Source organism: Drosophila santomea, chromosome 3R (genome assembly GCF_016746245.2).
Source record: "Drosophila santomea strain STO CAGO 1482 chromosome 3R, Prin_Dsan_1.1, whole genome shotgun sequence".
Lineage (NCBI taxonomy): Eukaryota > Metazoa > Arthropoda > Insecta > Diptera > Drosophilidae > Drosophila > Drosophila santomea.
In genome coordinates this window covers 2,418,696-2,431,608 of record NC_053019.2, presented here as the reverse complement: position 1 = coordinate 2,431,608, position 12,913 = coordinate 2,418,696, and the positions used below count along the sequence as shown (strand labels likewise).

General features: G+C 44.8%; 1 protein-coding gene across 2 annotated transcripts; it reads right to left on the bottom strand.

The window, feature by feature from the left end:
* Positions 1-1,961: 1,961 nt before the first annotated feature.
* Positions 1,962-10,430, bottom strand: LOC120453836 (probable G-protein coupled receptor No18). Of its 2 annotated transcripts, XM_039638729.1 has the most exons (6): positions 10,130-10,430; positions 8,819-9,292; positions 7,984-8,086; positions 7,257-7,382; positions 5,192-5,369; positions 1,962-4,439 (listed from the first exon to the last, which is right to left on the bottom strand). In XM_039638729.1, the coding sequence occupies exons 2-6, from the start codon at positions 9,222-9,224 to the stop codon at positions 3,513-3,515; spliced, it is 1,740 nt and encodes a 579-aa protein (XP_039494663.1). In that variant the 5' UTR covers positions 9,225-9,292; positions 10,130-10,430; the 3' UTR covers positions 1,962-3,512. The 2 variants fall into 2 exon arrangements, with proteins under 2 accessions (XP_039494663.1, XP_039494664.1); XM_039638730.2 differs by lacking the exon at positions 10,130-10,430 and having other exon boundaries at positions 8,819-9,524.
* Positions 10,431-12,913: the final 2,483 nt, after the last annotated feature.

Below are 12,913 nucleotides of genomic sequence, written 5' to 3'. Positions count from 1 at the left end.
AAGTATCGATGTATTGTTTTTGTCCTTGGTTTTTCATAACCCACAAATGCTGCGATGACATAACCGAAAATCTCGTGGAAACAAAACAACATCAGCCCAAGGACCAAGGACCTGTCAACAGACGGCTGAAAATAGGATGTCGGCATGGCAGTCCACTCCATCCCAACCTCCACCTCCACCTCCACCTCCGCCTCCGCCTCCGCTCTCTGCTCCACCTGAAGCAACGGCCATTTAATTTAACACATTACGCGATATCAGCCAACAAAGAGGTGGAAATGGTGAGGGCTCCCTCCAAAAAAAGGTATAAAATCATATACTGGGTAACAGTGTTTTGCCTGAGGTATACCCTTTAATCAGCGGTACAAATGGAAGTTGTGTCTAGGAGGCTCATTAAGCAAGCAACATGCTGTTGAGTAAAATTTAATTTATTTAGCTCACTCATATTTGCATTTAAAATGTTTTCTTGTTAACTAAGCGGGAAAGATTTCATTAGACTGCAGCCTCTAAAAGCCATAAAGTTATTGCCAACATATTTTTTACAGCTACTTCATATATAGAATCAAAGTACCCCTTCATTTTGGCTTTTGCAAATTTGAAACAAGTGCACAGCTCAAAATTTAGAAAATACATTACATACACATTAGCATTATAAAGTGTAATTTTAAAATAAGAGCAACAATTACAAATCTCATTATTGCGATTATTATGAATTATAATTGTAACAATGGTCTTGTATTGCACTTAAGCTAAATATTTAATGATGCAATTTCAGATATCTAGATATGTTTTTCCAGTTTCGTATACCTCAGGACCACAACATACCCCGTATTTGCGACAAGTGCCGGCTATAAAAAGCCAAATTTACGGAACGGCGTACTGAGCACGGCGTTTCCAGGTTTCCAGGTTTTCAGGACGTTGACAGGGGGCATTAAGGACGACCGTTTCCGCTGAGCTCGACTCGAAAGTGAAATGTGACAGCGAAATGTGTTGCAATTCATTAGAGAGCGGGTGGGTGGCCCCTTGAATCCCTTCCCTGCTCCATCCCTTTCCCATTCCTGCCCCATCTCTGTCCCATCGCCGACCATCCCGTCATGCTTTTATATTAGGCACATGTGTGGGCGGTCCTCCATTGTGAGTCCTGGGGGCCTGGGCATATGTAATTATGATGACCGCATATTTTTTCACGCCTTATTTCCAGCTAAATTAATATACGCCACCGCACAGAAACAGCTGGAACCGGAGTCGCACAGCCGTATTCCGGAATACCGAAGCCATTTTCCGGGTCTCGCTGATTCAGCGTTTCTTTTATATTTTTTTTTAGCTTCCGTCCTCTTTGCCGTAAACAACTTAGTGGCGGCCACCGGGTTACCACTTGCAATGATAAATCACAAAAAATTAAGTCAAGGCTGCGCTGGGAAGTGCGCTATGCAATGGGGTCTACTCCCACAGCGTTTCCCTCGCATTTCCCCGCATTTCCCCCGCATTTCCAATAAATTAAAACTTATCTGCGGTTCAGCTAAGCTTTTATCAGCCGAAACTGGGGATTGCAGGGCAGACATTAAAATGTTTAAAGATACATATCAGCGGAGTGAAATAAATGGAAATGGTAGTCTTACACTTTTAATATTCGAGATTATGTATGGTAAGTCTCTGAAAGAATGTCAACCCAGTCGTTGGCAGTGTCCGTAATATACGAGGAACCCTATGTGGTTTAACTTGACAAATCTTTCCTTGTGCTGCAGATAGCACGTACTACCGTCATTTTGAACGAGGAGACGTGTTCAGAAAATTGCACATAAAACTTTTGCGTGACAATTTATAGCCGAATGGCGAAAACCGCCGCTGAGAGTTGTGAGCATATTTTATATGTTCGGCATATTACCATCGTTTACCTTACCTCACCTTCCACCACTCCCACTTTTCGGGTGTAATAAAACTGCCTCTTGGTTGAACTTAAAGTTTATTAGTTAGGAACTCTTTCGGCTGGCCGATAGGTTCCTTACAGAGATCCATTCCAGGTGAACATTTATCAAGTACACATAGTTAAACAGAGTCACACACGGTCACAAGTACTATATAATGGGTATGGCATATGTATAATACAACTATACAAATTAGTTGGGCTAAAATGCTTAACGATCCTAGTGCGCGCACAAAGGGGTTTCCAGAGGCCATCTAAACTCCCGGCAGGCTCAAGTGCAGTTTGAAATCCGGCCTAGTTTTAGTTACAGTTTCACTTTCGCCCGTCGAGGAGCACGGAGCACGGAGTGCCGTGTGCGATTGCTTAAACATTAAATGGGTTGGCCGGATTGGACTGGACAGTGGACACCAGAAACTGGACAGTGGACAGTGTACCGTGCCTGCGGGGTTAGGCCGGGCTTGACCGGACTTGGCCAACAAAGGATTCGCCAGACATGTCGTTGGCAGCTCACCACTATACAGACAAACTAGACGCACACAAAAAAGGCATAAGGATGAGGACATCACCAACATCACCATCATCATCCTACTCATCCCAATGGTCAACAGTTGCCGTCGGGCTACAAAGACTCGCAAATACTATAATTTGTCTTTTGTTTCGTTTCGCTTCGTTCCGCTCGCCTCGCACAATCAACGCTCACTCTGGAAAACACTATATACTCGTATAGGATTTGGATCTGGTCTAAGCAAGAATCTTAACTTCCGGCCAAGTCCAGTGAGTCTTGCGAAAAAAGGCGCCCGTAAATTGACCTTTAAGATACTGCTCGAAGTGCGACTTGCAAAGCTTGAAAAGGCAGTCCATTTTGGGGTTTAACAAGGCAATCTTTGTTAAAATAAATATTGACCGTAAGTATCTAAGTTTTACCAGCTGCGTTTGGCATAAAGGATGGATAGAGTGCGGCAAACAGCTTAGTGCCTTGCAAATGAATACTCAGTTGGTGAGGTAGTTGCCAGGAGTTGGCTAAAAGGTCGCTGCATTGGCTTTGTTTCCTAAAATATTAGTTTCAATTTCTGGAGGGACATGCGTGATAACTTTTGGTAATGTGCCTTAAACTATTTCCTATATTTTCTGTTTTTATGGGTATAAAGCGTGAATTAAATTCATCATCTTCAATTGATTTAATTATATGTAACAATGAGTTTCCTCTAACATGAAGAGTAAAAATAAGGGGTATAAATAGTTGTACTTCTAAAATTCAATTTTATGTTCTATCTGCACTCTAGTCTAGAGTGAATTAGATGCCCTTGCATTGGCACTACTTGTTCTGTTTTTCACAAAGATTAAAATGTGCGTAAGTAGTTCCCACCACTTATTAGCACAAATATGTTTTTGTAAGGTGAAAACAAAGAAGTCGATGAACCAGCACGGCGAAAAGCTAAGGATATGCCTGAGATATTTCCCCCACCACCCCCAAGTGAGCGTCGATTGTGCGACTGGGGACTGCGACTATTACACACAATAAAGTGTTCAGTGATTCGGAAGTCGGTTCTGAATCCGTATCCGTATACGCGTCTGCATCTGCATCCGGAAACTAGCCACGGAACATGGCCAGGTGGTTGGGAGGACGCTTTTGCTTGCAAATGGGGCGACAAGTGAGCCGCCAGAAGGCAGTGCGAAAGTCCGGATTGTAGAAGGCGTAGATGAACGGGTTGATGGCGCAGTTGACCCAGCCAATCCAGGTGAAGCCGAACATGAGGTCCTCGAGGACGGCGGGTCGCGGCAGGAAGGGAATCAGCAGATAATAGACGAAGAAGGGCAGCCAGCAAGCAATTAGGCCGCCCATCACAATAGTCAGGGTCTTGGCGGTCTTGCTATCACGTTTCGTGGTCGAAACTCGCATTGGCATGCGGTGGTGATGGTTGGGATAGGTGTGATGGCTCTGGGAGCCATGGTGGTGTGGATGTGGGTGTGGGTGATGGTGGTCGAAGGAGGATCGCTGCTGCTTCTGCGTTTGCTGGGCCTCCGCCTCCAGTTTCTCGTTGGTGTCCAGTGCGGCGGTGTTGGAGGTGCTGGTGTTACTCGCATTGCCACCCAGGCAGGTGTCCGAGAAGGAGGCGTCCGTGCCCACGTAGTGCATGCTCGAGGGCGTGGAGTGCATGCAGGGTCCTCCATACTTGCAGCTAATTGCCGAGCAGTGAATGAGCGACGAGAGACGCGACACCTCGACCAGCTCGTAGAAGGTGGGCTGGTGTTTGAACGTTAGCGTTTTGTCCGCCACTCCAGCTCCAGGTCCAGTTCCAGCTACAGTTCCAGAGGCAGAGGAGCACTTGGAACACTTGACGGACGACTGGTGTCCTTTGGCTGCATTCGTGGTGGCGCCGGGTGGGTCGTGCAGGGAGTTGAACCTCCAGCGAGACCTCCTGTTCGGCAGCCACTTGGTTGGCGTGCAATGATAGTGCTCCGACTCCGAGATGAAGTTGTCCCCATCCACATCGTAGTCCGCCGTGCGCTCCGAGTGCTGGTGGAGAGACAAAATGGAGGGAAATATGTAAGCAGAGCACTGGCACAAACGTAAGGAATAATTTAGATTGCATGTCCGGGCATAGAGTTTCCGGATTTGGGTTGCTGTAATTACTTAGTTCCACTTTACGTCGCCTAATTTCTCCAATTACTTGAGGGTCTTGGCAGCAAACTCGCTGCACTGTTTTGTTTTTATAAAACAAACTGGAGAGGGTATTTACAATTTGTATTTTAAAACAAGTATGCACTTTCAAAGATTCCGAATGTGTTCTTATTACATTTTCTTGTCATTATTGACCATGAGAACACACAATTTCCTTGAAGTTCAGTGTGCATTGCAACAAGCAAAAGATAAGTAATTCATTTTACAGCCAAGAATTCATAGCAAACACAATTTGTGATTAGAAAATTAGTTAGGCTTCTGTTATCAAAGCTCAGTACTTAAAATATCACCCACAGCACTGGGCGATAAGTGCCAAGTACTCAAGTGGAATGCCCAGTGGGTATCTCAACTTAATGAAGATCTGCATTTGAAGTGTTGAGCACTCCTGGATCTTTTTCCCCAGTGTCCGACAACTTAGTCCACGGCTAGCTGGTTAGCTGGTGAGCTGGTGAGATAGTTAGATGTGTTAGGTGTGACATGATAAATTTCCGGACACATTTCAGGGAACGCAGAGGAACACGTACTATACTCGTATATGCTTAGGAGATGGTGATGGAGATGGAGATGGAGATGGAGATGGTGCTTACCGCATCGCGCACAATGCGCTGTCGCCGCGACGTGAGGACATAACCAATCTTAACGTAGACGTACAGCATCACGGTGAGGGGGATGAAGAACGATCCCATCGCCGAGAAGACCACGTAGCCCTTGTTTTGGTTGTAGCGACAGTCCACGAACTCCGCCTGGTGCCGCCCAGCCTCGTACCTGCGAATGTGGATGTGAATGGCAAATTGAATTCCAGTTCGAATTGCATGTGGTTTGTGGGCTAGAAGGATGTGCCACCCAGGTTTGGTGGCTCTTGCGGTTGTGATTGCGGCTGGGGAACTGGGACTTGGGGAATGACAACTGGCTGAGTTAAGCCGGTCGCAATTCGAATTCAAATCCAAAACCCAAGCCAGTCAGAGTAGTCCCTTCTGGAATCCTTTGGCTTATGCACATCACAGGTGATGGTCATTCTGCCAACACAAACCGGAGCTGACTTTAAATCAATATGCGGAAGAAACCGATTCCAAGACAACAGAGCAGTGCCTTGGCCTACACCAAATGTGCCAAGTGAAGGAACAATCGTGCACTGTGGGGAATAGAGTAACAAATGGGTAAAATGTCACACACAACGACTGTGGTTGGCAAGCTTCGCATCACTTCGCTTTTTTTATACCCATTACTCGTAGAATTAAACCCCTTAGAAGCGGTTAAAATTTGTTTTGGCTTACCGAAGCCAGTTTCGTTTGTTGTTGTCCCTTAAAATAATTCATTGCTGCATTGTCATCACTGCCAATGGAATTTTCCGGTGTAGTAATAGTCAACTGAATTATCTCCTTGTTACCCTAAATATGTATTACTCACGCTAATTACAGGATCCGATACCAAAATATCCCAACACTATCATTGTACACATGTCACTTTGTTGGTATTTGGGCATTTACAAGACCTGAGTGGAAATAGCCCACTTTCCCAGAAAAAAACCTACTTTATATTCATTTATCTAGTGCATTAATCAGTCCGAAATTTAAGGTAAACAATACAGTAGCTTCATTTGTTTACATAAAAATAAAGCGAACAAACAATGCTTAAATCAATTAGTCGAAAGTCAAATCTAAATTATTCATTGGGCAATAACAAATAATAGATTGCAACTAAAACAAACAGTTGCACCGCTGCATTTGCAAACTATTTTCATAAAACTATTCCGCTTAAGGAATGGAAATGTGGAAGTGGCGCCATTTGCTGCCGCGTATAATTGCAATTTTCCCCCAGCACAAATTTTCGAAATTTTCCAATGTCCTGCAGCTGTGGCTGTAATTCGGCCTCAGCCCGTTTTAATGTGCTCTTTAAGCCGTGCTCTTCGGCTCCTGCAAAGGGGGCCAAACTAAGCCATGGCCAATGGCATTAAGGACATGCTGGCTTTGTGTTGCGTGTGAGTGAGTGCTGGTTAATTTGGGCGCCTGGAAGTATGCAACACACAAGTGTGCGGCTTGCGGGCTGAGAGTGTGTGCGTAGGTGAGAAAACAAAGCAAATGCGCCGCGGCAAACAAAGTCATTAACAACTCATTAAAACTTCAATGTAATGGCTGCACGACCGACAGCAAGAACGCGGCGCAATTAGGTAATGTTTTTTAGGCGCAGCCGAAGGCACAAATATAATATAAATACGCGTACGTATTTCGAGACCCTTTTGTAACACATTATCTATGCTGGGCCACCACACAGCCATTAGCCCAAAATAGAAGAAAGGGAAACAGGACTCCCAGCCGCAAAAAGCCACGAAATACGGTCACGCCTCCGGAAGGACAAAATTTGGTTAAAAAAAAGGGGGGCTCAATAAAAACATTACAAATTTCAATTTACACGGGAAAGATTCAAAATGATATTGCTACAATTCAAAAAAAAAGTGTTAAAAATATGTACAAAAAAAAAACATTTTTAATAATATTAAGTATTGATCAATATCATGTGTTGCCTGTACTCCTAACCATATTCAATGCGTTTAACTAAATGATTATAACATGAACGGTTTTCTTAGCAGATGAATGGCCGATCCATCACGGGTTACGGATAATTTTGCCCTCCATGCAGCTGGCGTTTACTTACCAGCCCAAATAGGGTGGACATGTGATTGACAGGGCCGTTATCCACACGACGAGAATCATGAGGAGGGCCAGTCGCTTCGAGCGGCGCTTCTTGGAGTACGTCAGTGGCTGTGTGACGGCGAGATACCTGCGAAAAAAAGCAGAAAAGGGCGAAATATAAAAGCCGGGCCAATAAACGCAACGGAAATGGCCGGAGAAATGCTAAAAAAAACAAAAGCCAAGCGGACATATTGTTCGCAAAGCCGCAGACGGCTTTCTGGCCAGGCCAAAAGGCACACAACGCCAGTGGGCGTCAGTTATGTCCTGGTTCGGGTTCAGATCCATGGCTCCAGCTCAGCTGGATCAGCTCAACTCGGGAGCCACAACACAAAACTTGGCAATGCCATTAAAATGTAATTGAAACTTCCAACAAAAGCAAGCGGAGGGATGGGAACACGGGAAATGGGAATGCGAATCCAAGCCCAACCCAATCCTTGCTATTGTGGCGTCGCCCACTCAAAGGATATGCACTGGGAATGGCCAGGACAACGGTCATGCGGCAATAAAAACGTCAACAAATAAATTATTTCGCACTGTTTTTGCACCTTGCCATGACTTAATCTAAGGACTAAGGACCAACGACCAAGCACCAAGGACCGTGGACTGCTGACTGCTGACTGCTGACTGCGGACGTGGACTGTGGCCAGTGCTATGACATCAACGGCAAATTACGAAATTAGTTGGCTCACCTGTCCAGGCTGATGGCGCAAAGGCTGAGGATGGAGCCGGTGCAGAGCAGGATGTCCAGCGAGACCCAAATGTCGCACAGTATCCAGCCAAAGCGCCAGGTGCCTGCAAAGAATAAATATTTGCGCCATGCTTCAATCGGTTTGTGCACCTGGCCGGGATTAACGAGGCATTACACTGGCCGATCCTTGCATCTAAACCACATTAAATTCTTTGCGGTATTGTTAAAGAATCAATAGCGAAACATTATCTTTAGTTTTCGTTTGGCTGCGAATAAGACTCACACTTTCCTTTCACACTTTTCAAACTTTTATGATGTATTCTTAAATATAAATAATAACTTAAACATTATATATGTAAGACGACTACGGTAAACATATTGTTTTCTTTGAATTAAGGTAAAATAACAGATTTTGTACCACTTAAAAGGTTTAAAATAACTTTTGCTTCATTCCAAATTCTTATAAAAATATAGACCGACCAACGAAGTCACCTGATATTTAGAATTTCTGAATCAGAATTATCAAAGGTTTTCCATCGAAACCCATAAAACACTCGCAACACTCACAAGATGTTTTGCCATAAAAAATATGTATATTTTGGCAAAGTAGAAATTTTATAATTTTCACTCTGGGACTATTTTGAATGGAAATCGACCAAATGGGCTCCCCAATCGATTTGGGTAAATGTTTACTACCCGAACTTCCACCGGAGAGCGCCAAATAGTAAACACTGGCCCCGATTCCTTCTTCTTCGCGGCAAGTGTAATTCCCCCAGAGAGCCATAAATCTTCAGCCATCGATGGGCATGGACAGGCCCTCCACTGCCACCACTCACCTGTTATGTAGAGAACCACCGATGGAGGCATCACGCAGGTCCCGACCAGCCAGTCGGTGATGGCCAAGTTCATCACGAAGCAGTTGGTGACCGTGCGCAGGCGGCGAGTGGTCAGGACGGCGAGGATGACAAGTGTGTTGCCCAACACGGTGACCAGGATGATGACCAGGAAGACGGCCACCGCCAGCGACTTGGGCCACGCCATGCTCACCAGGTAGGAGTTCATCGAGGGCACACCCACCTTCTCGGCTCCGGTGGCCATCACTTCGCCAGCTGGTGCCGCAGTGTCCTGGATGGGCAGCAAAGTGGCATCCGAGGAGTTCGGGTTTCCACTGGCCACAGTCAGCGCTGTTGACAGCAGTTCGGAGTACGGCAGCATGGCATCCGGATGTTCCAACGCCGCCATGCCGGCGGGTAACTTAGGCTCTTGGGGTGGACCTTATTCGCACCGAAGGCGACATGAACAAATTGATTCTGTGTGGGCGAAACGTAGGTCACTTAATCAAGCGGCTGAAAAGGAAAAACTGGGCTAGGTACCGTCTGTACAGCAAACGCGCTGGCGTCATTAGAAAAATGCTAGAAAAATGCTAGAAAATGCCAGACCGGAGAACAGAGCGTCCAGAAGTGCATACAAATAATGGAATTGCCTGCGACCTTACACAATTTCCAATTACGGCCGGACTGTGGCCACATAAATTGCAATAAGTAAGCGTAATTGGCCTTGGACAGCACGCGAATTACACAAAATGGGGCGAAAGTAATTAGCGCCCATAAATTATGCCACCGAACATGCATAGACCGAACAAAACACAGAAAACATCATCGGAAAACTTAAATGATTCCCAATTAATATTGCCATTTACAATTCAATTTCAGATCCGACCGGACCAGCCAGCAAATAGTCTCGCCCGAAAATCATATACTCGCCTATTCTCGCACTGCTCTGTTTATATCGCTCGAAAGACTGGAAATAAATAAATCAGGCCCATGCTCCCCCAGAGGAATTCCTATGGTCAAGAATCGGAATCCCAACCGGAATCGGATTCTCTGTGCTGCCGGGCGACCTTCGATCGGATGACACTACAGCCGGTACCCGCCCGGCTCTGACCCCACGTCCACACCCGTAAGGCAAACAGCTTGAGCACACACTTTGGAACTGAGAGTACAATACGGGTGAATCAAAATACGGGTGCTCAAAACTGCATCTCTCGAAACGAGTATCTCGCACTTTATGCACGGTGCAAAACGGTGATATCTATCTATTCATACAAGATCAATAGGAACTGAAATGTATTTGCTTTGGTTACCTACCCAGCATCGGTGAGATATGCGCCTCCTTATGTTTGAATTGATTTTATAAATAGATTGAACCGATAATCCAGCGGGATTAACACTTAATGAGAAATCGTTTATTAGGTGTGTTCATTCCATAAAACACATCATTTTGCGGTCAAAAATAACAATTTTATAGTTCACTGTGGATAGGAGGATTACTAATAGAACATCGCACACAAATAAATAAATTTCATTCTTCCCAAAAACTTTATCATACAAGATTTCTCTTTGGTAGCAGCTACCATTTCAACTGTTTGTAGTTTTGAATATTTTGCGTTTAGCAACTGAATTGGGCTTTTATAGTCACTGAAATGTTGGCCTTTCTGTCAGTTGCTATACTTATCACTGATTCCATTTCGGAATGGCCAAATTCGAATCGATCTGTAGTGGAACTTGCATGTGCGTTGTTTATAAATAGTTATAAATCCGGCTCTGCACGATTGGCTTTCGTGGGCAATGTAATGCCGCCATTTGTCAGCCAACGATGGGTCATAGGTCACGACATCGAGCAGGATCACTGGGTGGGTATGGGTGTGGGTGGTTGGGCGGCTAGGTCAAAGGGTGGATGGGCGAAGAGGTCGAGGGGTGGGCGGCCAGAAAGTTTCTTATCCACACGCACAGCTGCCGCTGCCGCTGCCGTTGGCACGCGTTGATTACAAACTGACAGTTGGCTGTCGGTTGTCGGTTGTCGGAGCGTCCAACCTGAGATGCCCAGCCCCCTCTACCCCTCTCCCCACCCACCGACCAGCTGCTCCAGCATTCTCGTAGACCGGGCCCAGCCCCATTCCCCTCCCGCTCCACACGGAGCAGGCAACTTAGCGTATGCGCGATATTTATTCTCATCTTTTGTTGTTGCTCTTCTTTTGTGTTGTCGATTAAAGTACACAAATGTCGGCAGGTCGAAAATTCTTCCAATGCTTTACATTTTTTATATCTTTCGGCTCATATTGTTTGGATTTATTATTTGCTGTACTTTGCCATTGTAAGCGTATTGCAAATAGATTCGAAAAGGTGGGAGACACTTTTGGGTTTAAGGGTATATTTCAACGACAGATGAGATTATATGCTAGCTATCTTAGTCTTACCAACTAGCTAACTAGTTTTATTAAGTTTAAACTGTCAATATTGACATGATTACATTTTGCGAAACAAGGGGTTAAAACGATCTTCAAGATAAACTGACAATTTTTTTCATATCTAGGAGGGCATTCCCACTTCGGTCTACAAAACTAGCTCTATCATAATTTTTGGAATTTATTTTGTTGCTGTTGTTTTATCACGCCGCACACACATTTGCTCGCATTTGTTTGAAAAATATTTAGAAAAATCTGATACAAAATTAAAAATCCGTGTAGATGGGAGGGGACTGGGGGCCCAAACTGACTAATCGAAGTGCTTAGCCCGCGGATTAAGTGCAAACGCACACCTAATTGGCTACATTAGATTTTTGCACAAAACTTTATTTATTCATAGAGATGAATCACCAAGCTTTGGCAGTACCATGCAGACAACGGGCCCCAAAAGTAATGTGTCCATAAAAATTAACGCAGGAAAGAAAGGTGTATTACGCAGAGGTAACAGCTGCCAGTGAACCCGGCGCTTGGTGATGGCAGTTGGTTGGGTGGTGCGGTGGTTCAGTGGGTGGTGCTATGCTGTTGGGCAGGGAGCGTAGGCGCAGTTACTGCCAGAGTCTCATTAATATGCATTCCGCAATTAACCGGCGTATCCATTTGATTAGATCGCGGCGGGTGAATCCGAGCAGACCAATCCAAATGTTAGATCGCAGACTTGTTGCACACAAACACATTCACTGGTACATAAACACAGAGTCACACGAAACGCGACAACCTCATTAGCTTGGCTTTTGGCCGCAGATAGCGGGCAGTTAATTGATAAATTTATCAGTTGATTGCGGCCAGATGTTTGGCCAAGATCAGCGAAGATACATATCCATATCCATATGTGTATGCACACATTAAAACACACTTTTCGCACATTTAGCGTTTCGAGCTCCTACATCACGTTTGCCACGGATTTCCCCGACCTTTTGGCTTTTGGCTTTTGGATTTCGACTTCTGGCCCTGGGCTCTTGGCCTTTTGGACTTTTTTGACTTTGGTTTCTGCCTGGGCTTTTGCGGCCAAACGCCAGGACGTTCCGTGAGCGACTGAAATGAAATGCTTGTGGGCCAAATAACGCATTTGGCTAATTTGCCAAACGCGCTGGCTTTCGTGCTCGCTTGTGTGGGTGAGCGTGCCGCGCTGCTGGCTGTTGCGTTGTGTACTCAGAGTGCTCACTGTACAAGTCGTTCGAGTTAATTTCGTTCCTCCCCACTTGTATTTTATTTTTTGTGTACTTCTCGTTGAAAAACGTATTAATTATGCATTTTCTTTGAGCTTGTCAGCAGGATTCGTTCTAAGGACCGTGCGACACTCGGGCGAATGAGCAGCCAGGAATTAGATGAGATGAACTGGGCTCAGTGCGGAATTAGGTGTGTTTCGTGGGCACATTGGTTTCACAAGCAGATGGTATAAAAATGGTGTTTATTGAATTGATAACGGAAAAATAAGTTAACACCATCGCGGAGAACTAGTGTTTGTTGTCTATTGAATATACATTTGTAGATTTTAAAAGTTATGAAAAAGATATGCTGTAAACATTCTTTCACAGTACAAATATCAAACCTCTGAATCCCCCAATTGTACAAATATTTTAAATACTTATAAATAATGTTGTAACTAAATCATTAAGTAAAGGAGGTT